This window comes from Panthera onca, chromosome D1 (genome assembly GCF_046562875.1).
Source record: "Panthera onca isolate mPanOnc1 chromosome D1, mPanOnc1 haplotype 2, whole genome shotgun sequence".
Taxonomy (NCBI): domain Eukaryota; kingdom Metazoa; phylum Chordata; class Mammalia; order Carnivora; family Felidae; genus Panthera; species Panthera onca.
Window position 1 is genome coordinate 99,013,314 of NC_138348.1, and position 25,137 is coordinate 99,038,450.

The 25,137-nt window shown below is 45.1% G+C and overlaps 1 protein-coding gene across 2 annotated transcripts; it reads left to right on the top strand.

The window, feature by feature from the left end:
- The first annotated feature begins 5,523 nt into the window (after positions 1-5,523).
- Positions 5,524-22,988, top strand: IFT46 (intraflagellar transport 46). 2 transcript variants are annotated; one of them, XM_060604901.3, is made up of 12 exons: positions 5,524-5,678; positions 6,386-6,482; positions 8,881-8,960; positions 13,111-13,244; positions 16,120-16,194; positions 16,342-16,435; positions 17,113-17,241; positions 18,275-18,396; positions 18,653-18,719; positions 21,607-21,667; positions 21,954-22,039; positions 22,527-22,988. In XM_060604901.3, the coding sequence occupies exons 2-12, from the start codon at positions 6,428-6,430 to the stop codon at positions 22,620-22,622; spliced, it is 999 nt and encodes a 332-aa protein (XP_060460884.1). In that variant the 5' UTR covers positions 5,524-5,678; positions 6,386-6,427; the 3' UTR covers positions 22,623-22,988. The 2 variants fall into 2 exon arrangements, with proteins under 2 accessions (XP_060460884.1, XP_060460885.1); XM_060604902.1 differs by lacking the exon at positions 5,524-5,678 and having other exon boundaries at positions 8,901-8,960.
- Positions 22,989-25,137: the final 2,149 nt, after the last annotated feature.

Here is a 25,137-nt window from a genome sequence, read left to right on the forward strand (position 1 = left end):
AAGATGCTCAACATCCTTAGTTCTTAGGAAAATGCAAATCAAAATCACAATGAGATACCATTTCACACCCACTAAGATGGCTATAACAATAAGTGTTGGTGAGAATGTGAAGAAATTAAAACCCTCTCCCAATGCTGGTGGAAATGTAAAATAGTGCAGATGCTTTGGAAAAAGAGTTTGGCGGTTTCTCAAAAATTAAACAGAGTTACCATATGACCCATCCATTTCACTCCTTGATACATACCCAAGAGAATTAAAAACATATGTTCATACAAAAATTTGTACACCGATGTTCCTAGAAGCATCATTCATAATAGCCAAAAAGTGGAAACAATGCAAATGTCCATCAATAGATGAATGAATAACAAAATGTGTCATATTAGTCATAAAAAGATAATGATGCATGATACAACATGGATGAACCTGTTAAGTAAAGGAAACCAGTAACAAAACACCATAGCTTATATTGGAAGACTTGCTCTGAACCTGTTCATTCCATTTATAGGAAATGTCCAGGGTAGGCAAGTCCATAGAGGTAGAAAGTAGCGTTGCAAGGGATTAGGAGAGGGAAGAAATGGGGAGGGAGGTTTGTTCTTTAAAGTGATGAAAATGTTTTGGAATTAGAGATGGTGGTTACACAATCTTGTGACGATACTAAAAACTAGATTGTACACTTTAAAAGGGTGAATTTTTGTGGTTTGTAAGTTGTATCTTTATTTTGTTTATTTTTGTTTTTTAATGTTTATTTATTTTTGAGAGAGAGAGCACGAGCAGAGGAGGGGCAGAGACAGAGGGAGACAGGGCATCTGAGCACAGATCCTGATGCAGGGCTTAAACTCATGAACTGTGAGATCATGACCTGAGCCGAAGTCAGACACTCAACTGACTGAGCCACCCAGGTCGCCCTGAGATTTTATTTTTAAATAAACATGGAGTTTGAACTTACAACCCCAAGACCAAGAGATCAAGAGTCATATGCTTTACCGACTGAGCTAGCCATGTACCCCTAAATCATATCTTTTTAAAAAGTGTTGTGTCGACTTTGGCTCAGGTCATGATCTCACAGTTCGTGGGTTTGATCCCCCATATCGGGCTCTGTGCTGACATCTCAGAGCCTGGAGCCTGCTTCAGATTCTGTGTGTCTCTCTCTCCCTGCCCCTAACCTGCTCGCTCGCTCTCTCTCTCTCTCTCTCTCCCTCTCAAAAATAAAATAGACATTGAAAAAAAATTTTTAAGTGTGCAGGGGAAAAAAAGTGTGTGAGAAGCAGGGCTTATGCCCATTTTATAGATGAAGAAAATGACGACAAGTTTAGGAAATTGACACAAAGTTCTAAGCCAGTACGTAATGGAAATAAAACTCAAATCCAGTCTTCTGATTCTGTTGGCATTTCTCCCATGCCAAGGGTCAGACTCAGAGTATACCTGATTCAGCAGTTGTTCCCTGCGTCCTATATCATTTTGTCCCACACTACTAGCTCAACTCTGCAGCACTCATCCACGGCAGCCGTGGAAAAACAGCATTCTTTTATTGAGTGTTTATTTTGTGTCAGGTACTTTGCACATTATCTCTAGTCCTTTACAACAATCCAGATAAGGACACTGAGGATCAAAGAAGTTAAACACTTGCCCAAACTCAAACAGCCTGTAAATGATAGAGCCAGGATTGAAACCCCGGTTTCCTCATGATGCCACTGCCCCCTTTTTACCTCTTGTTTATTCCTTAATACTTACTGAACGCTTACAACGAGCCAGGTTTTACTCTAAATTCTTCACACAGATTATCTCATTTCATCCTCAAGAGAGTCTCTTTCCCCCAGTCATCCAAGATGCCGAAAGGAAAGAAGGCTAAGAGGAAGAAGGTGGCCCTGGCCCCTGCTGTTGTGAAGAAACAGGAGGCCAAGAAGGCGGTCCCCTGTGTGAGAAAAGGTCCCGGGACTTTGGCACTGGACAGGACATCCAGCCCCAAAGGGACCTCACCTGCTTTGTCAAATGGCCCTCATACATCTGGCTGCAGTAGGGCTATTAAATATCGACATCTAGGGGCGCCTGGGTGGCTCAGTCGGTTAAGCGTCCGACTTCGGCTCAGGTCACGATCTCGCAGTCCGTGAGTTCGAGCCCCGCGTCGGGCTCTGGGCTGACGGCTCGGAGCCTGGAGCCTGCTTCGGATTCTGTGTCTCCCTCTCTCTCTGCCCCTCCCCTAGTCACACTCTGCTCTCAAAAATGAATAAAAACACTGAAAAATTAAAAAAAAATAACGTCACCACCTTGGTGGAAAACAAGCTGCTGGTGATAGCACATGATGTGGATTCCATTGAGCTGGTCTTCTTCCTGCCAGCCCTGTGTTGTTAAGACAGGGGTTCCCTACTGCATTATCAAGGGCAAGGCCAGGCTGAGGCATCCGGTCTACAGGAAGGCCTGCACCACTGTCACCTTCACGCCAGGTAACTTGGAAGACCAAGGAGCTCCGGCTAAGCTGGTGGAAGCCATCAGGACCCATTACAATAACAGATACGATGAGATCCACTGTCACTGGGGAGGTGACATCGTGGGTCCAAAGTCAGTGGCTCACATTGCCAAGTTGGAAAAGGCAAAGGCTAAAGAATTGGCCACCAAACTGGACTAAGTGGACGCTGTTGTACTTTCTGTACAGAAAAGTAATAACAAGTTCTCTTTCGGCCAGTGTCAAAAATAATAACAATAAGGGGCACCTGGGTGGGTAGGTATCTGATTCTTGATTTTGGCTTAGGTAGTGATCTCACGGTTTATGGGATCGAGCCCCATGTCAGGCTCTGTGCTGACAGCTCAGAGCCTGCTTGGGATTCTCTCTCTCCCTCTCTCTTTCTGCCCCTCCCCTGCTCATGCTCATGTGCTCATTCTCTTTCTCTCAAAATAAATAAGTAATCCTAAAAATAATAATAATAATCCTCACAAGAATTCTGTGAAAGAGGATCTCTAATAATCTCTTTTACAAGGTCCAAAGAGGAAAACTATTCTACCACAGGTGTTGGGACTAGAGAGTAGCAAAGCCAGGATTCGAACAAAGGCTGCTCAACTTCAGAACCTGTGCCCTTAAACCCTGCATTATAGAATACTCACTCTTGCTGCAGTTTCATCACTAGTGGCTTTCTGGCAGAATCTTTACAAAGCTCACATATTTCATTTTTTTTTTAAGTTTTTTTTATTTATTTTTGAGACGGAGAGAGACAGAGCATGAGCAGGGGAGGGGCAGAGAGAGAGGGAGACACAGAATCTGAAGCAGGCTCCAGGCTCTGAGCTGTCAGCACAGAGCCCGACGCGGGGCTTGAACTCACAGACTGTGAGATCATGACCTGAGCTGAAGTCGGATGCTTAACCCACTGAGCCATCTAGGCGCCCCAAAGCTCACATATTTTAAAACTTTTTTTAAAAAAAGTTTTTTTTAAAAAAAGTTTAAAAAAAAATTTTTTTTTTATTTAAAAAAAAATTTTTTTTAACGTTTTATTTAGTTTTGAGACAGAGAGAGACAGAGCATGAATGGGGGAGGGTCAGAGAGAGAGGGAGACACAGAATCTGAAACAGGCTCCAGGCTCTGAGCTGTCAGCACAGAGCCTGATGCGGGGCTCGAACTCACAGACCGCGAGATCATGACCTGAGCCAAAGTCGGACGCTCAACCAACTGAGCCACCCAGGTGCCCCAGAAAAAGTTTTTTTTTTTTTTAAAGTTTTTTTTTTAAAAAAAAGTTTTTTTAAACTTATTTTACATCCCTGGAGGGATGTAAGTCAAACTGTATTTTTTAATTTTGGTTATAAAAACCATATTTTTTAAAAGGCAAATTCTTAATTTAAAAATAGTAAAAAATCTTGCCTGGAATTATTGTTTTCTTGTGGCCACTTTTGGGGATCTTCCATACGGACCACCGAAGTGCAGTGCAAAAGGGCAGTGCGGCAAAGACAAACTGACGCGTTCTTTGGAAATACAACATTAGCTAAATTAAACTGTATAAGAAAAGCACCCTTGCAAACAGCTTTCTGAGGAGTGCCTTAGGGGCAGTATGTCATAATGGTTCACAGCAGGGATTTAGAAGTCGGACTGACCCGCGTTTGACTCCCATTTTGACCACTTACTAGCTGGGTCTAGGCAAGTAATTTTAACTCTCCTAAACTTCGATGATCTAATCTCTCAATTGGCAGGAACATCTGTTTCAAAAGGTTGTGAAGTTAGATAATCCATTAATAAATAAGACTATATAATCTGAGTGCTCCTGCGTGGGGAGTGCTCAATAATACATATGCATTATTATTAGCAATAACAGAGGACACAAAAATTTTTAAGTATTTTGCAGTTCCATTTTTGGCCAGAAGTGTCTCTCATTTTCCTTTTTAAAGCCACTTTCCTGCTTTTGTCTGGCAGGTTTTCAGGGTCAGTTTCCAATATTCTTTTCTCTGTTTTTCTCACCCTCTGTCTGACTTCCCAAATTAATTTTTTTTAATGTTTGTTTATTTTTCAGAGAGAGAGAGAGCGCACGCACGAGCAGGGGAGGGGCAGAGAGAGAGACACGGAATCTGAAGCAGGCTCTGAGCTGTCAGCACAGAGCCCTAAGGGGGCCTCGAACCCACTAACGGAGAGATGGTGACCTGAGCCAAAGTCCCACTTAACCGAAGTTACCGCTTAACTGACTGAGCCACCCAGGCACCCCACTGATTCCCCAGATTAAATACGTCCATGATTTTGAAATATTTATCCCTTACGTCTTCGTTAATCATTCCTCATTCACCCATCCAACGCTCATTTTAAAAGTGCCTAAGGGGGGCGCCTGGGTGGCTCAGTCGGTTAAGCGTCCGACTTCGGCTCAGGTCACGATCTCGCGGTCCGTGAGTTCGAGCCCCGCATCGGGCCCCTGTGCTGACAGCTCAGAACCTGGAGCCTGCTTGCGATTCTGTCTCCCTTTCTCTCTGCCCCTCCCCCGTTCATGCTCTGTCTTTCTGTCTCAAAAATAAATAAACGTTAAAATAAAAGTGCCTAAGTTATGCAACGCCCTAACGAAGCTCAGTCGTCAGCAAATAAAAATATAGGAAACTAGGTTCAATTTGAATCGCATATAAATAACGAACGATTTCTTGGTATAAGCATGTCCCATGCAATGAGACACTGTGGAGGGGACGGACTCTAATGTGATACAAGTGCTATAAAAGCACATTCAAGGTGCTTCGAGGAATACTGCCTCGAGAGTCAGCCTCAATTCCGATTAGACCGATTTAGAACGAATTGCCTTGTTCTAGCGGGAGAAACGTACACAGCGTTTCCAGATTGGAGGGCTAACTGTACGAACCGATACTCATCAGCCGGCTCTGCCAGCCGTGGTCGCTAGATGCCGCCACAGACGCATTTACTGAAACCATAGAAAAACAGGCGACTAGCCCGCCCAGAGAGGCTTCACGCAAAACCCTCCAGATCCTCCTCGGAACCTCCGCTGCCGGGAGAGATGCAAAGCGCGAGGGGAGTAGGTCTCACGAGAGCGGAAGCAAGTCTCGCGATTTTTTTTTTTTTTTTTTTTTTTTTTTGCCTCCTAGCGACTGGCAACAAGGCAGGCAGCTCCAAGTCGAAGCCCGAAAGTGGCCTCGTCTGATATTGGAGTGAGACTCCGGCCGTAGGCTGGGGTTCTTTCCAGATAGAGGAGACGGATTCAGAGGGGCTACAGGTAATTCGTACTCACCTTAGCAGAAAGAGAAGTCCCTTTCTCCCTCCCGGGAGGAATCTAAGAGGACTCCCCTTCCCTCCATCCCCCCATCTCTTCCCATCTCCGTGACAACCGTTACTTCTCTTCCTTCACGCCACCAGCTATCATTCGGCTTCCTTTACTTCCCCAAGAAACTTCAGTTGGGTCCGACCTTCAAGACAGGGGGTAGAGATGGGGGTGATGCGCTTGGGATTATTGGATGGGACTGAGAAACTGGAGTTTACCCTCTCTGCAGGTAAACAAGGGGACCCCAGAGACAGAAGTCTTTTTAGAACCTCTACAGCCCCCTGGCTCCCTCCCCCCAGCCCCGACACCCCAACAGCCTTGGGGGAAAGTGACCATAAGGAGAGAGCTGCCTCTTAAGACAAATACTGTTGTGCCCGTGTGCGTGCATGTTACAGCTTTGGGGAGCTGGTCCCCTCAGTTGGCTGTCGTTTCCCTCCACGATTCCCTCGATCCTCAGCCAGCCTGCCAGCAGTTCCTAAACAAGAGCTGCAGCAGAATGATTTAACTGCTTGACTTGGGCCAAGAAGCCAAGGAAAATTTGAATGGGGGTAAAGGTTTCATGTAAAACTTGTGTCTTGGGTAAGGAAGAGGAACCACTACTGGTTTGGAATCAGCTCGCATCCGGTGATGCGAGCTATGTAATTATGTCTCCTTTTACCTAGACCAAAATTGTAGAAAACCAGACCTACGATGAGCGTCTAGAGATGAACGACTCTGAAGAGGTTGCAAGTATTCATCCTCCAACCCCCAGACCCAAAGGTAAGAAAGGATGGGAGAGGAAGGAAATAGCTCTCAGAACGAAAGAGCAGGATGGATTCGTGAATGTCTCCAAGAAGTTCCTGTTTTACTGTAATAGCAAATGTTGGCTTTCAGAGTCCAGTTTGGCGAACAATTGGCCATCATTTCCAACTAGTTAAGGGAGGAGAAAACCCAGCCCCCCAGATGCAGGGTCTTCCTCCAACCTGACCAGTGTTCCCTATCTCCAGTGGCTTGGTGCTGCGGCTCTGCTCACAGTCGGCCAGGGATTCACGTTTGTCTGTTTGCTTTAACTTCTCAAAACTGTTTTTGCACAGTTTTGAAGATGCTCCAGTAACCTGCCCTTAACTTGCAATCCCAGTCAAAATCTCAGTGGAACGTGTTAACAGGACTTGACCCCCTCATTTAGTCAACACACATGGTTTGAATGCCTCCTGTGTGTCAGCCTTCTGCCTGGCACTAGGTATACAGTATTAAAAGAGACACTGACCCTGCCATTCGATGCTCGTAATCACGGGAGACAGATGACAAATGGACAAACAGACATAATGACAAATGTGGTGAGTGCACTGTTGGAGGCAAAGAGTGTGATGTTACAGAGGATAATGATGAGGAGTGGGATCTTCTTTTGATAGGGGGGTCAGGGAAGACCTGAGGGGGCGGTGACATTTGAGACTGAAAGATGAGAAAAATCCAGATATTGAGGAGAAGTGGGGCAGGAAAAGGAAGAAGCAAGTGAAACGTGAAAAGGAGTTTGGGTTCGTTTGAGGCCTTGAAGGAGACCAGCGTGTGGTAGGAAGGAGTGGTATCCAAGGCAGGCAGGCAGGAGGTAAGTAGGGAGCCAAGGCTCCTGTTGCAATGGCGAGCTGAGGCCATAGGGACCCAGAGGTGGTGAGGAAGGGGAGCGTAGAGAGGAGAGGAAAATACAAGCTACTTGCTGATGGATTGGGTTTGGCTCTTGAGTTAGGAATCAAGGATGACCTCTGGGGTGGCGGTATATAGACCTAACATAAAATTTGCCATTTTAATCATTTTTGAGTGTACGATTCGGTGGCATTGAGTGCATTCATATTGTTGTGTAACTATCTCTACTGTCTATTTCTAGAGCTCCTTCATCATCCCGAAGAGAAACTACTCGTTAAACAATAACTCACCATTCCCCTCTCCCTGGCAGCCCCTGGTAACCTCTGTTCCACTTGGTGTCTATGACTTCACTTATTCTGGGCTCCACAAAAGTGGAATCATACAATAGTTGTCCTTTTGTGTCTGGCTTATTTCACTTAGCATCGTGTTTTCGAGGTTCATTGATGCTATAGCACGTGTGAGTTTCCTTCCTTTTTATGGCTGAATAATATCCCATTGTAGGTATAACCACATTTTGTTTATCCACTCGTCTATCGATGAACACTTGGGTTTTTTCCCTCTTTTGGCTATTGTGACTCTGCTGTTGTGAACACGGGTGTCCAAGTATCTTTTTGAGTCCCTGCTTTCAATCTTTTGGGGATATATATATACCTAGACAAGGTTTTTGACTTGAGCATGCTTATAATCTTGCTGGCTGTTGACATTACAATTTGTTTTCAGTTTGGGCAAGGTAGCAGGCTGAAAAGTGGTGTTTAATTGGCATTCATTTGATTTACATTTTTTTAAGTGTTTATTTATTTTTGAGAGAGAGAGAGAGACAGAGCATGAGCAGGGGAAGGGCAGAGAGAGGGAGACACAGAATCCGAAGCAGGCTCCAGGCTCAGAGCTGTCAGCACAGAGCCCAATGTGGGGCTCAAACTCACCAACGGTGAGATCGTGACCTGAGCCGAAGTCGGACACTTAGCCAACTGAGCCACCCAGGTGCCCCTGGCTTAATTTGATTTAGAAATCATTGAACATGGTTTCCATGCCAGTTACTATCTTATATCTGGTTATACTTTTAATTGTTCAGAATATTTTTATTGCTTTTCTGGACCCTGATTCAGTTCATATTTGTGACTATTACTTGCCAGGAGCTGGGTCAATTCCTTTCACCTGAGTTTTGTCATTTGATCCTTGTAACGGTCTTGAGTGATGGATGTCACTGCCTTCCTTCAGATGTGGGAATACTGAGACTCAGGCTAAGAGTTTCAAGCCATAGAGTTGCTCTTCACTCCTGGCCTTCCCAGTGTGTAAACTAAGGGCAGATTGTATATAATTTATGTAACAGCAGATAATCCACTAGTATAATGTCTAACCTAATGCCTTATGCACACTAATGCTTAGTATATATATCCTGAATTGAGTTGACAAAGCCATGACTAGAATTCAGACTTCTGTCCTTTAGCCATAAAGCAGAGCATAACATACTATAAACCAAAAATATTTGTCTTTAAAGATCATATTACTAACCTAAAAGGAAAACTTTTCTTCTAAGGACTTCGTGGTTCTGCCCAGCTTCCTGACAAGACTATGGCTGACAACAGCAGTGATGAGTATGAAGAGGAAAATAACAAGGTATAGTATGACCCACAGTTTCTTGGGGACTTTGAGTTGTCAGTAGTCTGGCTGACAGTAGGTCAATAGTAAACATGTCTTTTTTTGTTGTTGTTTTAAGTTTTACTTATATTTGAGAGAGGGAGAGAGCACACAGGAATTGGTGGGAGGGGCAGAGAGAGGAAGACACAGAATCAGAAGCAGGCCCCAGGCTCTGAGCTGTCAGCGCAGAGCCTGACGCGGGGCTCAAACTCATGAACGGTGAGATCATGGCCTAAGCCAAAATCAAGAGTCAGGATGCTTAACCGACTGAGCCACTCAGGCACCCCAGCAGTAAACATTTCTTGACTACTCACCTCCAGGGCTTGGGTTGGATACCTTTGAGCTCATGTAGGAAAATCAGCAAAGAGCCTTAAGATTTTGACTCCTTCAGAGTGCTTGGGTGGCTCAGTCATTAAGCATCTGACTTCAGCTCAGGTCATGATCTCATGGTTCGTGAGTTTCAGCCCTGCTTCAGGTAAAAACACAAGCCCCGCTGAGGGTGAGCCCCGCTTCTCTCTCTGTCTGCCCCTTGTGGGATTTTCTCTCTCTGCCCCTTGCTCACTTGCACCCTCTCTCTCAAAAAAAAAAAAAAAAAATTGTTTCCTTCTGGAGTCAAGCCTACTATTACAGCTGACTTTTTGGTGAGGAATATATATATTTCATATATTTCATATAATATAGGCATTGTTTTTGCAAACTTTACGGACAGTGAGAATCAACTAGAGTACTTACCCTTAACAATACAGATGTCCAGTCCCCACCCAGAACTACTGAATCAGGATCTTGAAGGTAAAAGCCTGAGAATTTATATTTTTAGCAAGCACTCCCAAGTAATTCTTATGATAAAGCGAGTTTGGAATTATTGGTCTAGGTATCTGTTCGTTGTCAACATTTGTGATACTGCCAATATTTTGTGAAAGAGACTTTAGTTTTGAAGTTTTAAGACCCAGATGTCACTTTGTTGTTGGTTCTGTGAACCTGGAGGATTGCTCTGTTTCCGAAAGAAAGATGGCAAGATGCCTCCAGCTCTAGGCAGGACCCTACAGGTGCACACGTGCTCTCCTGCACAGCCATTGTGTTCAGCCTTAGCACGTGATCCAATGGTTAGTTACCTTTTGATTATCCTTCAAGAACAGGAGCTTTGAAACAAGTGAAGAAGGATATTTGAAGTAATGCAAAAAGCTATAGTAATATAGACTGATTGTAGAAAGTGTAGCTTTTTATGCAAGGTCACATTTTAAAGTAGACCTGCTTTGGGGCACCTGGCTGGCTCGGTTGGAGGAGCACGCAACTCCTGACCTCGGGGTTGTGAGTTCGAGCCTTAAGTTGAGTGTAGAGATTACTAAAAAATATAATAAATAAATTATTAAGAAAAATAAAGCCGTTCCACTTGGTGACTAGTGTGCTGTTTTAACATCTTACCCACAAAGTAATTTTTTAGGCATCTGTCTGTGGCATAGGAAGCCCTCTGCCTTTAGATCAGAGATTTTGCAAAACATAGCTTTGAAGAAGCAGACAAAAGAAAAGTGAGCAGTTTTCCTAATTTGGCCTCCTAGTTTTACATGTTCACCCTAAATTTTTCTAGCCTTCATCATGCTGTGACCAACATTCAGGACTCAATTTATCTTTTTAATTTAGTGTGCACCTAGAATCAGAGAGGTTATTTTTAATAACCTTTAAATTGGCCATTAGTGTTCTTAAAAAGCTGCCTTTGCCAAACTACTTCCTGTGTGATGAGGGATTGCTTTGGCAGATTTTGAGTTAAGAAAGAGCACTAGGGGTGCCTGGGTGGCTCAGTCGGTTAAGCGTCCAACTTCGGCTCAGGTCACGATCTCACAGTCCGTGGGTTCGAGCCCCGCATCGGGCTCTGTGCTGACAGCTCAGAGCCTGGAGCCTGTTTCGGATTCTGTGTCTCCCTCCCTCTCTGCCCCTCCCCCGTTCATGCTCTGTCTCAAAAATAAATAAATGTTAAAAAAAAAAAAAAAAAACACTATAGGAGACCCTTATCTATTGTATACCAATAAAGCACAGTCATTGAATAAATTCTGCAACTGGGTGCCATTTGTCACACACATATTACAGTTAGTTAAAATATATTTTTATCTATATATAATAATTCTGTGTTACGCCTACAGGAACCTGTGACCAAAAGCATTTTTGATGTTCTGTAATATGTCACAGTTTTATATGCCAATAGTTGCTTGACTGTAAGAGAAACGTTAAATAATTTTTAAAACTGGAACCAAACATTTGTTAACCTTGGCATAAGCCATATGGCATATGGAAGCCAAGCTTTCGAAACCTACTTTTAGGGGCATCTAGGTGGCTCAGTCAGTTGAGCATCAGACTCTTGATACTGGCTCAGGTCATGATCTCACGGTCGTGGGACTGAGCCCCGTGTCGCGCTCCCTCACCCTCTCCCTCTCTCACAAAAGAAATAAACTTTTTTTTTTTAAAACCTACTTTTATTTTTTTAATTAATTAATTATTGTTATTTTTTTTTAAGTAAGCTGTATGCCCCATGAGGGGGTTAAACTCACAACCCCGAGATCAAGAGTCTCATGTTCTACCGACTGAATCAGCCAGGTGCCCCTCAAAACCTACTATTTATTTTATTTTTATTTTTATTATTATTTTTTTTTAACATTTATTTATTTTTGAGACAGAGAGAGACAGAGCACGAGTGGGGGAGGAGCAGAGAGAGAGGGAGACACAGAATCCGAAACAGGCTCCAGGCTCCGAGCTGTCAGCACAGAGCCCGACGCGGGGCTCGAACCCACGGACCGTGAGATCGTGACCTGAGCCGAAGTTGGACGCTTAACCGACTGAGCCACCCAGTCGGATGCCCAACCTACTATTTATTTTAAAAAAATATTTAGAGGGGCGCCTGGGTGGCTCAGTCGGTTACGCGTCCAACTTCGGCTCAGGTCACGATCTCACGGTCCGTGGGTTCGAGCCCCGCGTCGGGCTCTGTGCTGACAGCTCGGAGCCTGGAGCCTGTTTCGGATTCTGTGTCTCCCTCTCTCTCTGCTCCTCCCCCACTCGTGCTCTGTCTCTCTGTCTCTCTCTCTCTCTCTCTCTCAAAAATAAATAAAACATTTAAAAAAAAATATTTAGAGAGAGAGAGAGAGAGGAAGAATGCCAAGCAGGCTCCATGCTCAGCACACACAGCCCAACACAGGGCTTGATCTCACAACTATCAGATCATGACCTGAGCCAAAATCAAGTGTCGAACGCTTAACCAACTGAGTCACCCAGGTGCCCCCAAACCTACTTTTAAAGGGGACCAGTCGGTCATCCTTCGGGTCCTAAGTGAGGGCATGCCACAGGCTCCAGGCCACAGAGGCAAAGACATGGACCCTGTCCCAAATGCCCCTGCAAGTGCCAAAACTGGACTCCTCATACCCTTGAGAGTGTGGGATGATACTTAGAGAACCAGAAGCTCGGAAAGGTAGGTTGTAATGCCAAGGACAGAAGAGTCTCTTATCTTGAGATATAACATATAGTCGTTGCATTTGACTTCGGGGGGGAAGGGACGGGGACTGTGGGCAGGTCCAATACCCACTGAAGAGAAGTGTGACTGAGTGGAAGTGAAAAACCCATAGTCTCTGGAACTGCTGATTAGAATTTGGGGACGGAGTTGATCCTTTTGATAGTTATTAGCAGCTTACTCTGGGCAGTCTTGCAAATTAAACACTAGATTTCCTCCCCGTGAGCTTTGTGAGTATTAAGATTCCCCTAAAATTGTCTTCCAACTTCATCTGTCTTCATTTCCTTCCAAAATAACTAATCAGAGTTGCCTTCCTCTCCTTCAAGAGTCTCTAACTTTTAGAGTTGGAGCTGACTGGGGGTCTCCTAAGTAAAAGGTAAAATAGATATCTACTGGATAAAATCTATACCCAGGCCTCAAGGAGAAAAATCGAATGTGGTTATAGAAAGTGAGGCCCCAGGGTGCAGCCAAGCAGGAAAAGACGACAGTCCTTGGGGCCTTTCTGGGGAGAGCCACCCTCTCTGGTCATTTGGTGCCGGGTGGGAGGGTATGTGTGGGAGCACCAGGAGGGAATGGGGCATAGGCACACTAACCTTCTCTTTATGTAGCTCTTTCTATGCCCACCCTGCCCTACCTCAGGAGAAGAAGAAGCCCTCGCAGCTGACACCTCAACGGGGCTTCAGTGAAAATGATGATGATGACGACGACGACTCCTCTGAGACGGATACTGATGAAGATGATGATGATGAAGAGCACGGGGCCCCTCTGGACGGGTGAGGAAAGCCCTGCCTCGCTGAGGACACTCAAGCCAGGGAGGAAGACACATCAGTTAGGAGTGAAATTCTAGCATCTCCCTTTGATCCTGCTTAGGATTTTCAGGTGTCTCAGAAGCCAGCATAATGCGTTTTCCTTCTCTTCCGGCCACACTGCCTCATTGAGTCCCATGACATCACTTGCATTATCTGAAATGTTTGCAGGTTCGGTGGTTTCATGAGGATTTGCTGAGTGAATATAAAAGGTGGTCCCTGCCTTCAAGGAGCTCTAATGTTGGGAACAAGAAAATAACATTTATATACATACACAAGCAATTCTGTTCAGCAAGGAAAACATACAGGCACAGGAGAGTTTCTAGTTTAGGCTCAGATCTTTGTTGGATGGATAGAGAATAAGTGCTTGGGAGCCCTACACTGAAGCACGTGTTCCTGGCTGGTGTTTCAGTAAAAACATCTCTTGGGACGCCTGGGTAGCTCATTTGGTTTGAGCGTCAGACTCTTGATTTTAGCTCAGGTCATGATCCCAGCATTGTGGGATCGAGCCCCGCCCACGTAGGACTCCACACTGAGTACAGAGCCTGCTTGGAATTCTCTGTATCCCTCCCTCTGCCTCTCTCTCTGACTCTCTCTCTCTCTCAAAAAAACAAAAAACAAAAACAAAAGAAAAACCTCACCCTGTTCCAGTCCTCGGGATAGATTATTCATGACCCACCCCTATAGGTTTTAATCAAAGTGGATTCTAAGGCCCATCCATTTCATATACCATTACTGGATAAAGTAATGATGGTGTAGCCAATCAGTGGAATTCTGTCTGGCCATTAAAAAGTATAAGGCAGCACTCTGTGCACCATAAAGAACAATCTCCAAGAGACAGTGTTAAATTTTTTTTTTTTTTTTTTTTTTTAAATTTTTTTTTTCAACGTTTTTTATTTATTTTTGGGACAGAGAGAGACAGAGCATGAACGGGGGAGGGGCAGAGAGAGAGGGAGACACAGAATCGGAAACAGGCTCCAGGCTCCGAGCCATCAGCCCAGAGCCTGACGCGGGGCTCGAACTCACGGACCGCGAGATCGTGACCTGGCTGAAGTCGGACGCTTAACCGACTGCGCCACCCAGGCGCCCATCAGTGTTAAATTTTAAAAAGGTATAGAAGAGTGTTTACGCTGTGCTACTAGGGTATAAAACGAATATTACGTAGACTATTTCTAGGAAACCCTAGAAAGTAATCCTAGTGATTACTTTGGGGAGGGGAACATGGTGGCAAGGGGACAAGGGTGGAAGTGAGCCATAACTTTTCACTTTGTACATTTTCTGCCTTTCCTTTTATATCATCTGTATGTATCACTTATTAAATCAAGCAGTTTAATAAAAAGTTACCTGTGGACTATCCACCCACAGGTAGACACTAAGCAAATGAGGCAAAAGTTTAATCCCAGACTGACTTTTCATGTTTCCCAGCTTACTTCATGATCATATCCTGCTTTCATAAATTATAGAATCTGGGGAAATGGAAACTTCAAGTCAATAATATATTTAGTTTTGGGCACCTGGGTGGCTCAGTCGGCTGAGCACCCAAGTCTTGATTTTGGCTCAGGTCGTGATCTCGTGGTTCGTGAGATGGAGCCCCGCATCAGCACGTGCTGTCAGCGTGGAGCCTGCTTGGGGTTCTCGCTCTCCTTCTCAAAGTAAATAAGTGAACATTAAAACAATAATGATATATTTCTGTTTTTTGCTAAGCTACCCTCAGACCTTTGTTAATAACTTTTCAAGTCACCTATGTACTTTGCCAATGTTTATTACATTTTACTTAATTATAATTAATGTGTTCTATCGGTTTTTGTTTTTGTTTTACTGTATACATTTCCTATATTCTGTATTTAATAACTATACAATATTTGGGGGCACCTGGCTGGCTCAGTCAGTAGAGCATGCAACTCAATCTCTGGGTTGTGAGTTCAGGCCCCGCATTGGGTGTAGAGCTTACTTAAAAATTAAAAATAATAATAACTACTAAACATTCAAATTGACATGCCTAACCATCTCTCAAGTATTGGGTATTTTGTTTCTAATTTTTTACCTGTATAAATAACACTGTTAAGGGGGACCTGGGTGGCTCAGTCGGTTAAGTGTCTGCCTTCGGCTCGAGTCATGATCTCATGGTTTGTGAATTCGAGCCCCACATTGGGCTCTGTACTGAAAGTGCAGAGCCTGCTTCGGATCCTCTGTCCCCCTCTCACAGCCCCTCTCGTGCTCACTCTCTCTCTCTCTCTCAAAAACAAACATTGAAAAAATTCTTAAATAAACACTGTTAAAAACATTTTTTTTTTTTTTTTAATTAAGTAGGCTCCAGGCCCAGCGTGGAATCCAAGGCTGGGCTTGAACTCATATTGAGATCAAGACCTGAGCTGAGATCAGGGGTCAGAAGATTAACTGACTGAGCCACCCAGGTGCCCACTGTTAAAAGCATCTTTGTAAAAATTCTTGTCTTTCTTGGGACAGATTATTTTCATGTCAGAAATTGAAGTCTCATGTTGTCAGTTATACTTGAATTTTAAAAAATTGCAATCTCATACCATATTTTCTCTCCATCCCTTTCATTCAAAAAAGGGAAACAAAATGTATGCTTCATTCTAAAATGTTTAGCAATTGTTTTCCATTTTCTGCGACTCTTTCTTCTTCATTGGCAGAGATAACCAAGCTAATTATGATCCATTCTAAAGTTGCCTTGTGAACCACCCAGGAAGGGCAATTGTGGGCAGGGCAGAAACAAAGTTCAGAGTCAGGGAGTCTGTGGTCAGTGAGGAGGGGGCTGAACCAGGGCTCAGCCACGTCTGCTCTTCTCTGGCCACCTCGAACCATATTTTCCTTTTCACAGGGCCTATGATCCTACAGATTATGAACATTTGCCAGTTTCGGCTGAGATTAAGGAACTCTTCCAATATATCAGCAGGTGAGCGCCAGGCCCTTCCCCCCATGACCTCCCCACCCGTTTCCTACCTCCAGTCTGAAATGGGGCTATCCTCCTTAGATTTTTTAACCTGAACAGTAAAGTTCGTTTCTCTGACTTTCTCCACCTAACCTTGGCAATGTCTCCTAGATACACCCCTCAGATGATCGACCTGGACCACAAACTGAAACCTTTCATTCCTGATTTTATCCCTGCTGTTGGGGATATTGACGCATTCCTAAAGGTACAGTCGAAACATCCTAAAAATGACTCCTTAGGTGTTTCTTCTGACCCCTCTCTTACTCTTAACAATTCCACTAATTTCCTTGGATAGCACTGGCTGCCTTCATATACATTCTTCATTTCATTGGCGTTCTTAATCTTGCTCTCCAAATTCTATTCATTGTATTAGGTAATAACTTCATTCTACCATTATATGTTAAAAATTTGTCATTCATTTGCCTCATTATCAGCTTTATATTTAAGATACTATAGATCATGTGTTTTGTAGTAGATCATATTTTATTTATTTATTTTTTTAATTTTTTTTAACGTTTATTTATTTTTGAGACAGAGAGAGAGACAGAGCATGAATGGGGGAGGGTCAGAGAGAGGGAGACAGAGAATCCGAAACAGGCTCCAGGCTCTGAGCTGTCAGCACAGAGCCCGACGCGGGGCTCGAACTCACGGACCATGAGATCATGACCCGAGCCGAAGTCGGAAGCTTAACCGACTGGACCACCCAGGCGCCCCGTAGATCATATTTTAGTACAGCATGGTATGCAAACATGCTTTTTAATACTAGTAATAATGATGAACCGGAAAGAGTTCTTCCTCTTCAGCTGATTGGAAACAACAGATATGGCCTTTTTATGTATGCCCAACCCCATTTTTTCCTCTTTCTTCCTTTCTCTTAACCAGGTCCCACGTCCTGATGGAAAGCCGGACAACCTTGGCCTGTTGGTATTGGATGAGCCTTCTACAAAGCAGTCAGACCCTACAGTGCTCTCTCTCTGGTTGACTGAGAATTCCAAACAGCACAATGTCACAGTAAGATACTAGTCCAGTCCAGGCCCCAGCTGGAGATGGCCAGAGGCCCCACTGGTATCTGTGCAGTTGACTTACTATCAAAAGGGGTAGCTTGGTTTCAGGCCAGCCCTAGTTTTAAAAAGTTTTATTGTGATATAATTTACTTACCATGAAACTCGCCCTTTCAGATTGTACAGGTCAGTGAGTTTTAGTGTATTCACAGAGATGTACAAACATCACTGCTATCTCATTTAAAAACACACCTTTGGGGTGCCTGGGTGGCTCAGTCGGCTAAGTGTCCGACTTCGGCTCAAGTCATGATGTTGCGATTCATGAGTTCAAGCCCCACATCAGGCTCTGTGTTGACGGCTTAGAGCCTGGAGGCTGCTTCAGATTCTTTGTCTCCCGTTTTCTCTCTCTGTCCCTCTCCTGCTTGTGCTCTCTCTCTCTCAAAGATAAACAAACTTAAAAAAACAAAAAAAACAAAACACAAAGTGGCTGAGCCATTTTACTATTCCACCAGTAAGGAATGAGAGTTCCAGTTGCTCCACATCCTCACTCACACTTGTGATTGTCTGTCTTTTGAATTCTAGCCATCCTAGGGGCGCCCGGATGGTTCAGTTTCTTAGGCATCCAACTCGGGCTCAGGTCACGGTCTCACAGTTCATGGGTTTGAGCCCTGCATCCAGCTCCATGCTGACAGTGTGGGGCCTGCTTGGGATTCTCTCTCCCTCTATCTGCCCCTCCCCCACATGCACGCTCACTCTAAATAAACACACAAACAAACAAACAAACTTAAAAAAAGGAATCGTAGCCATCCTAGTGGTATGAAATGCCATCTCAGTGTGGTCAGTCTTGTCCTATTCTCCCACCCCCTTCCCATGGCTCCAGAAAATTTTATCAGGTGTTCCTCTAATCTTCACTTCGCTGCTGTTAGGCTACCCTATTCATCGGCTATCTGCTGTTTAAGAAACAACAGGGTATGATGAGCCATCCTGTTAAAATAAGAGAGCTATTTAATGTCATCAGCCAGGGTTTCCCCTTATTTTTCTAGCAACATATGAAAGTAAAGAGCCTAGAAGATGCAGAGAAGAATCCCAAAGCCATTGACACATGGATTGAGAGCATCTCAGAATTACACCGTTCTAAGCCCCCTGCGACTGTGCACTACACCAGGTAAGAAATACACACTCTTCACCAGAGGAACCCCTGGTGACCTTCCCCACTTGCGGATCCATTGCTTCTGAGAAGAGGGCCCACAGGCTGAGGACATACCAGATCAACCTGAGGTTCTGTGGATCCGGCCAGCCTGAAATCCTCATGTGGCTGACTGACCACCTTCCTTCATCCTAGAATCTCATGACCCAGAGGTTGCTGATGTTACCCGTTACCTGTCCTCGTTTCCTGTTCATATTTACCTCTGTGTTTGTAGGCCCATGCCTGATATTGACACGCTAATGCAGGAATGGTCCCCAGAATTTGAAGAGCTTTTGGGCAAGGTAAGTGGAGGGAGCAGGGGCCATGAAAGTGTAGCATTTACTCAAGTGCCCAGTGTTTGCTCTCTTCCTGTATTTTTTAAATTTTTTTTCTTGAAATATATATATATATATATATATATATATATATATATATATACATATGTATATACACACACACACACACACACACACACACACACACACACACACATATGTTTTAGAGAGCGAGCATGAGAGTGCAAGTGCGGGAGGGGCAGAGGGAGAAGGAGAGAGAGAATCTCAAGCAGGCTCCATGCCCAGTGCAGAACCTGACATGGGGCTTGATCTCATAACTGTGAGATTATGACCTGAGCCAAAATCAAGAATTGGATGCTTAACCAACTGAGCCACCCAGGTGCCCCTAAAGATTTTTTTCTAAGTAATCTCTACACCTAATGTGAGGTTTAAAATTACAGCCACTTAGGGGTGCCTTGGGTGGCTCAGTTGATTAAGCATCCGACTTTGATTCAGGTCACGCTCTCATGGTTCCTGGGTTCCAGCTCCACGTTGGGCGGCTCTGTGCTGACAGCTCAGAGCCTGGAGCCTGCTTCAGATTCTGTGTCTCCTTCTCTCTCTCTGCCCCTCCCCCACTCACGTCTGTTTCTCTCTTTCACTCTTTCAAAAATAAACATTAAAAAACATTTTTTTTTCAAACTTACAACCCCAAGATCAAGAGTTGCATGCTTTACCAACTGAGCTACCCAGAAGCCCCTCACTGTCCTGATTTCTAACAGTATGGATCATGCTTGCCTATTTTGTGTGTGTCTAAATCTAATCACACTCTTTTGTGTCTTATTTCTTTTGCTTTTAAGAATCTTAAAAATCGGGGCACCTTTTTGTCTCAGTGTTTTAGTGTCCGACTTTGGCTTAGGTCATGATCTTGTGGTTTGTGGGTTCAAGCCCTGCATCAGGCTCTGTGCTGACAGCTCAGAGCCTGGAACCTGCTTTGGATTCTGTGTCTCCCTCTCTCTCTGCCACTCCCCTGCTCGCACTCTGTCTCTCTCAAAAATAAAAGAAAAACATAATGGGATAAAGAAAAACTAAGGGGTGCCTGGGTGGCTCAGACGGTTAAGCGTCTGACTCTTGGTTTGGGCTCAGGTCAGTATCTCACGGTTTGTGAGTTTGAGCCCTGCATCAGAGGCTGTCAGTGTGGAGCCTGCTAGGGATTCTCTCCCTCTCTGTCTCCCTCTCTCTCTCTCTCTGCCACTCCCCTGCTCACACGCTGTCTCCCTCAAAAATAAATAAAGCGTTAAAAACATTTAAAAAAAACTTCAAAGTCATAATGGGGAAAATGTGACATTTTAGATTTGGAAATAAAAAGTTCTCAGTACCGGTACTTACCATTAAACAAAGTTAAAGAGTGATGAACTGAAAAAAATTATATATTGGATTACTGTCCAAGCAAAGAGCTCTTCTATATCAAGAAAAGGAAACTGAGCAAACACAATTTACAGATTCCTTGGCTATCATATTTAAAATGGCCACACCAGCCATACAACGTTCGCCACCCCCTTGCCCTGCTTTTTCTCTAACACTCACCTTCTGACATACTGTATGCCTTACTTATTTCGGTTTTTGTTTCTCCCTATCAAAACTCCCTATAAGCTCTGTGACGACAGAGTTTTTAGGTAAATATTTATTTTATTGAGGAACAGTGGTAAAAGCCAAGAATTTGAAAACAATCTCTTTCCTCAAAGCATTTTTTTTTTTTTAACGTTTATTTATTTTTGAGACAGAGAGAGACAGAGCATGAATGGGGGAGGGTCAGAGAGAGGGAGACACAGAATCTGAAACAGGCTCCGGGCTCTGAGCTGTCAGCACAGGGGCCCGATGCGGGGCTTGAACTCACGGACCGCGAGATCGTGACCTGAGCCGAAGTCGGCGCTCAACCGACTGAGCCACCCAGGCGCCCCCCTCAGAGCATTTTTAAGGCTGTAGCTGAGGAAAAATGTCTGATTAGGGAACTGAATAGACTGTAGTACATTTATTTGGTGAAATACTTACACAGTAGAATATTATTTGGTTTTATTTTACTCTGATAGGAGAAAATATCAATGACATGTTAAATGAAAACAGGAAATTGCAGACCTACCTACACTCTGATTTCTTGTAAAAAAAAGAACAAAAACTGTTTACAGAGCCAATGGTTTTTAAACTTACAGTATGACTTGTTTAGACCCAAAGCCTATCACCTCATCTGTCATATTCCATTTTTTCTGTTCCTATAGTGTTCCATGCCCATTAGGCATTATAACACCAAGTAGCCATAAATACTTGGCCGTGGCCTGGGATCAGCCCCTTCCTCACAAATACACACCGGAAGATAGCATGGCAGTGTATTTTTTTGTTTTGGTCCTGTTAGATCATCCACTATGGTTAACGAATGTCACCAATCTCATTTTATTGATCAGAGGGAAAAAAGCACATTGTATTGTTTGCCAGGGCTTTCATGACACAGATTGGGTGGCTTAAACAACAGAAATTTATTTTCTCCCACATCCGGATGCTAGAAGTGTGAGGTCAAGTTGTCAGCAGAGTTGACTTCTTCCAGGGCCTCTCTCCTGGCCGTCTTCCCTCTGTGTGTGCCTGTGTCCTGATTTGCTCTTCTTATAAGGACACCAGTTACTGGCTTAGGATTCACCCTGATGACCTCATTTTAGCTTCATTATGTCTCTTGAGACTGTGTCTCCAGTGCAGTCCTATTCTGAGGTACTGGCTGTTAGAGCTTCGATATAGGAATTTGGGGGGAGCACAGTTCGGCCCATGACGTGCCTTATGCTGGGAGCTCTCTTCCTTCAGAGAGAGGGAGGGGTGCTGGCCCCGCTGAAGCTTCAGCCTCTGACTTTGGTCCGTCCCACGCTCCTCCTAGGTGAGCCTGCCCACGGCAGAGATCGACTGCAGCCTGGCAGAGTACATTGACATGATCTGTGGTAAGTTCCCCCATCCCTTCCCGGTTCCGTTTCTGGATGAATACATTGTGGGCTTTCGAAAAGGCTTGTTTACTCTCGGAAGACAGCATCTTGAGTTACGGCCCTCGCTTTAAGCCAGTTTACTATTTGGCAGCATTGAAGGTGGTATTTGGGCTTAGGTGACTCCCTGCCAGGTGTTTAACCCCCAGAGGCATAGTAACACGTCCCATCTGGGAGGGCCTTGGCTATTCTAAACAGATAATTCCCGGTTTTGTTTGGTTCTGCTCACGGGAGTTCTTGATTTCAGCCATCCTCGACATCCCTGTCTACAAGAGTCGGATTCAATCCCTACACCTGCTCTTTTCCCTCTACTCGGAATTCAAGAACTCACAGGTGAGGCTAGCATTAGAAAGTGCTTTAAGCTGCAGCGAGGATCATTATAGTCTCCACTCCTCCGAGTTGGCTGTGATGTGTCCTTTGACAAGGGAAGGATCCTTTGACAAAGATGTTTCTGCTGGAGTTACCATCACCCTTCTCTGTCATTAAAAGAGCAGCAAGCAGGAGGGTTGGGCTTTCACAGGAAGGCGGGCGGAATGGCTGTGGGCCTTTGGCGTGGCCAGGCTTGTGAGGGTCTACCAAGGACACTCCTTGTGGGACAACCATGTGGCCTAACGGATGGAAGCAGGACAGGAGAGGGGTTCATCTTTGAAGGAGGCGGGGCAGATTTCTAGCTGTTTTTCAAAAACAGCACCAAGGAATTGTTCTGAAATGGAACCTAGAAAAAACTGGAGCATTACGGGTGGTAAAGAGGTTAGTTCTTGCTCAGATATAGCAGCCAATGTACCACAAACTCCGTGTACCCTCTCCTCTTTCCTCACAGCATTTTAAAGCTCTAGCTGAAGGCAAGAAGGCATTCACCCCTCCGTCCAACTCCGCCTCCCAAGCTGGAGATGCAGAGACATTGATCTTCAGCTGAGACGCCCCCCCAGGTCACGCTGTTGCAAGGCTGTGCTGGCTGAAGAGAGATGGCCGTCAGCCACGTGGCGTCCTTGCCTGACTCAGGGACGTGTGCTCCCTGCTGCCCTCTCTGCCGGAAAGTAACAGCGCGCGTTCCTTAAATGGCTTCTGCCTGTCTCAGGTTTCCTTCCCACGGGAATTATGCATCTATGCCATGGTGGGGATTTGAGTTAGAACAGAAGGATTGGAATGTCTGGGATTCCAGGGTGCTCAGGTTGGGAGGGAAGCTTAAAAGATGTTCTTTTTGAGATAGCGACGGAATTATTTTCTTTCATTCTTCAAGTTAGTTGGCAAAGATTTTGCAAATAAAATGCTGTATCTTTCAGGTTGTCCTGCTGTTCTGTAATGTGAAAGAGAAAAGACGGGCTCCTGGTGGCTCAGTCAAGCATCCAACTCCTGATTTTGGGTCCGATCATGATCTCATGGTTTGTGAGATGGAGCCCCATGTCAGGCTCTGCGCTGACGGTGTGGAGCCTGCTTGGGATTCTCTCTCTCCTTCTCTCTTGCCCTCCCTGACTTGCGAGTGCCCTCTCTCAAAATAAGTAAATACACATTTAAAGAGAAAAAGACAGGGCGCCTATGTGGCTTAGTTGGTTAAGCGTCCGACTTGGGCTCAGGTCATGATCTCGTGGTTTGTGAGTTTGAGCCCGTGTTGGGCTCTGTGCTGACAGCTCAGAGCCTGGAGTCTGCTTTGGATTCTGTGTCTCCCTCTCTCTCTCTGCCCCTCCCCCATTTGCATTCTGTCCTCTCTCTCTCTCTCTCTCTCTAAGTAAACCAAAAGAAAAGAAAAGAAAAGAAAAAGAAAAGAAAAGAAAAGAAAAAGACAGACTGAGCACCAGGCAGAGGTAAGGAACCAGGCCTAGTAATGGCATTAAGTGAATAGCGGCTTCAGCAAATCAGCCTGTGAAATAAAATCAAATCCCAGTTCTCCAGGGTTGGCGGTAGAGGGCGGTTATTTTCTCCCGGAACTTCCTTTTTCTAGGGGTCTCTCACCAGTGGCTGCCGCCTGCCTTACCTGCCTGTCTGGCTCCAGACCTGTGTGGTTGTGGTCTCCAGAGAGCCTAGCTGGTGCACAGTGCAGGTGGGAGGTGATCGTGCCTTGGACCGGGGTGAAAGTAGTGGTGGTAAAGATGGAGCGATTCAGGAAATGATCTGGAAGCCACGTCAGCCAAGCTCCAGTCGGGAAGTCAGAAGCGACACTAGTTACTTCTGACAGAGGGTGCTAAATGCGGGAAACCGGTCACAAAGTGTCGGAAGGCCCGCGGAGCAGAAGGGAGAGGGGAGAGCGTGCCGCAGGACGAAGAGGTTCAGGGGGAGGCGTCCACTGCAGGTGCCGGAAGCAGAAGGGATCCTGCAGTGGTCCCGATGGGCTGCGAGGGGGCCACACTCAGGCACCGAAGCGTGCACACCGTCCCCTCACTACCACGGCAACCTTCCTTTCTCCGCCTTCTGTCTTGCTGGTGCCTCCCATGGGCGGAGATCTGCAGCCGTCAAGGGGATGACCTCACAGAAGGGAGGGGTGGGGTGAGAGGCAACAGAGGGAGAAACAGCAGGGGTAGAACCGACAGAACTTGCTGATAGACTGGACGTGGGGGTGCAAGCAAAGGAATCAGGGATGACCCCCAGGCATTTTGGCTTGAGCAGCTGAAGGGGTAAAGGAGCTATGGACTGATATGGGGGGAAGTGGGGCAGGAATTGATTGCGGGGAGAATTACAGTAAAATGCTACACCGTCAGGGGCGCCTGGGTGGCTCAGTCGGATGACCGTCTGACTCCGGTCATGATCTCACGGTTTGTGGGATCAAGCCCCGTATTGGGCTCTGCATGACAGTGTGGAGCCTGCTTGGGATTCTCTCTCTCCCTCTCTCTGCCCCTCCCCCACTCGCATGTGCGCGCGCGCGCTCTCTCTCTCTCTCTTTCAAAATAAATAAACTTAAAAAAATGCTACACCGTCAGCCTAATACATATACAGTAAACACACAGGAGGGAAATTGTTTCTGACCGACTCTTAAACCAAGTGTGATGTTCACATCATGCTTCAATTTGAGGAGCAGGAACTTTTGTGCTCAGGCCTCGCTTTGACATCATACTGGAACCCCAGGGGCTCTGCTCTCAACTGGATAGCACCAATGCTCTCATTTAACTCATAGGGAAAAAAAAACCCAAAGTATGATAGTAACTCAAATTCTCCATTACGTTTTCAGGGAACATTCAGATTTCCTTCTTTGGCTAGAGCTAAGACTTAGCACTAATGAAAACGGTTGAATCTTGTTATCCACAGTAGTTACGTTCTATAAAGCCACCACAAACACCCAATTAGCAAATACTGAACCATCGCTCCTAGGGGAAATATGAGATTAGGCTTCTGTGTGCCCCGGTCATAACATTTTCATCAACCAGCCATTGATTCATTGACCTCACAGCCACGAGCACTGTAAATCATGCTGTACTGAAGTTCATCTAACACAGTCTCTC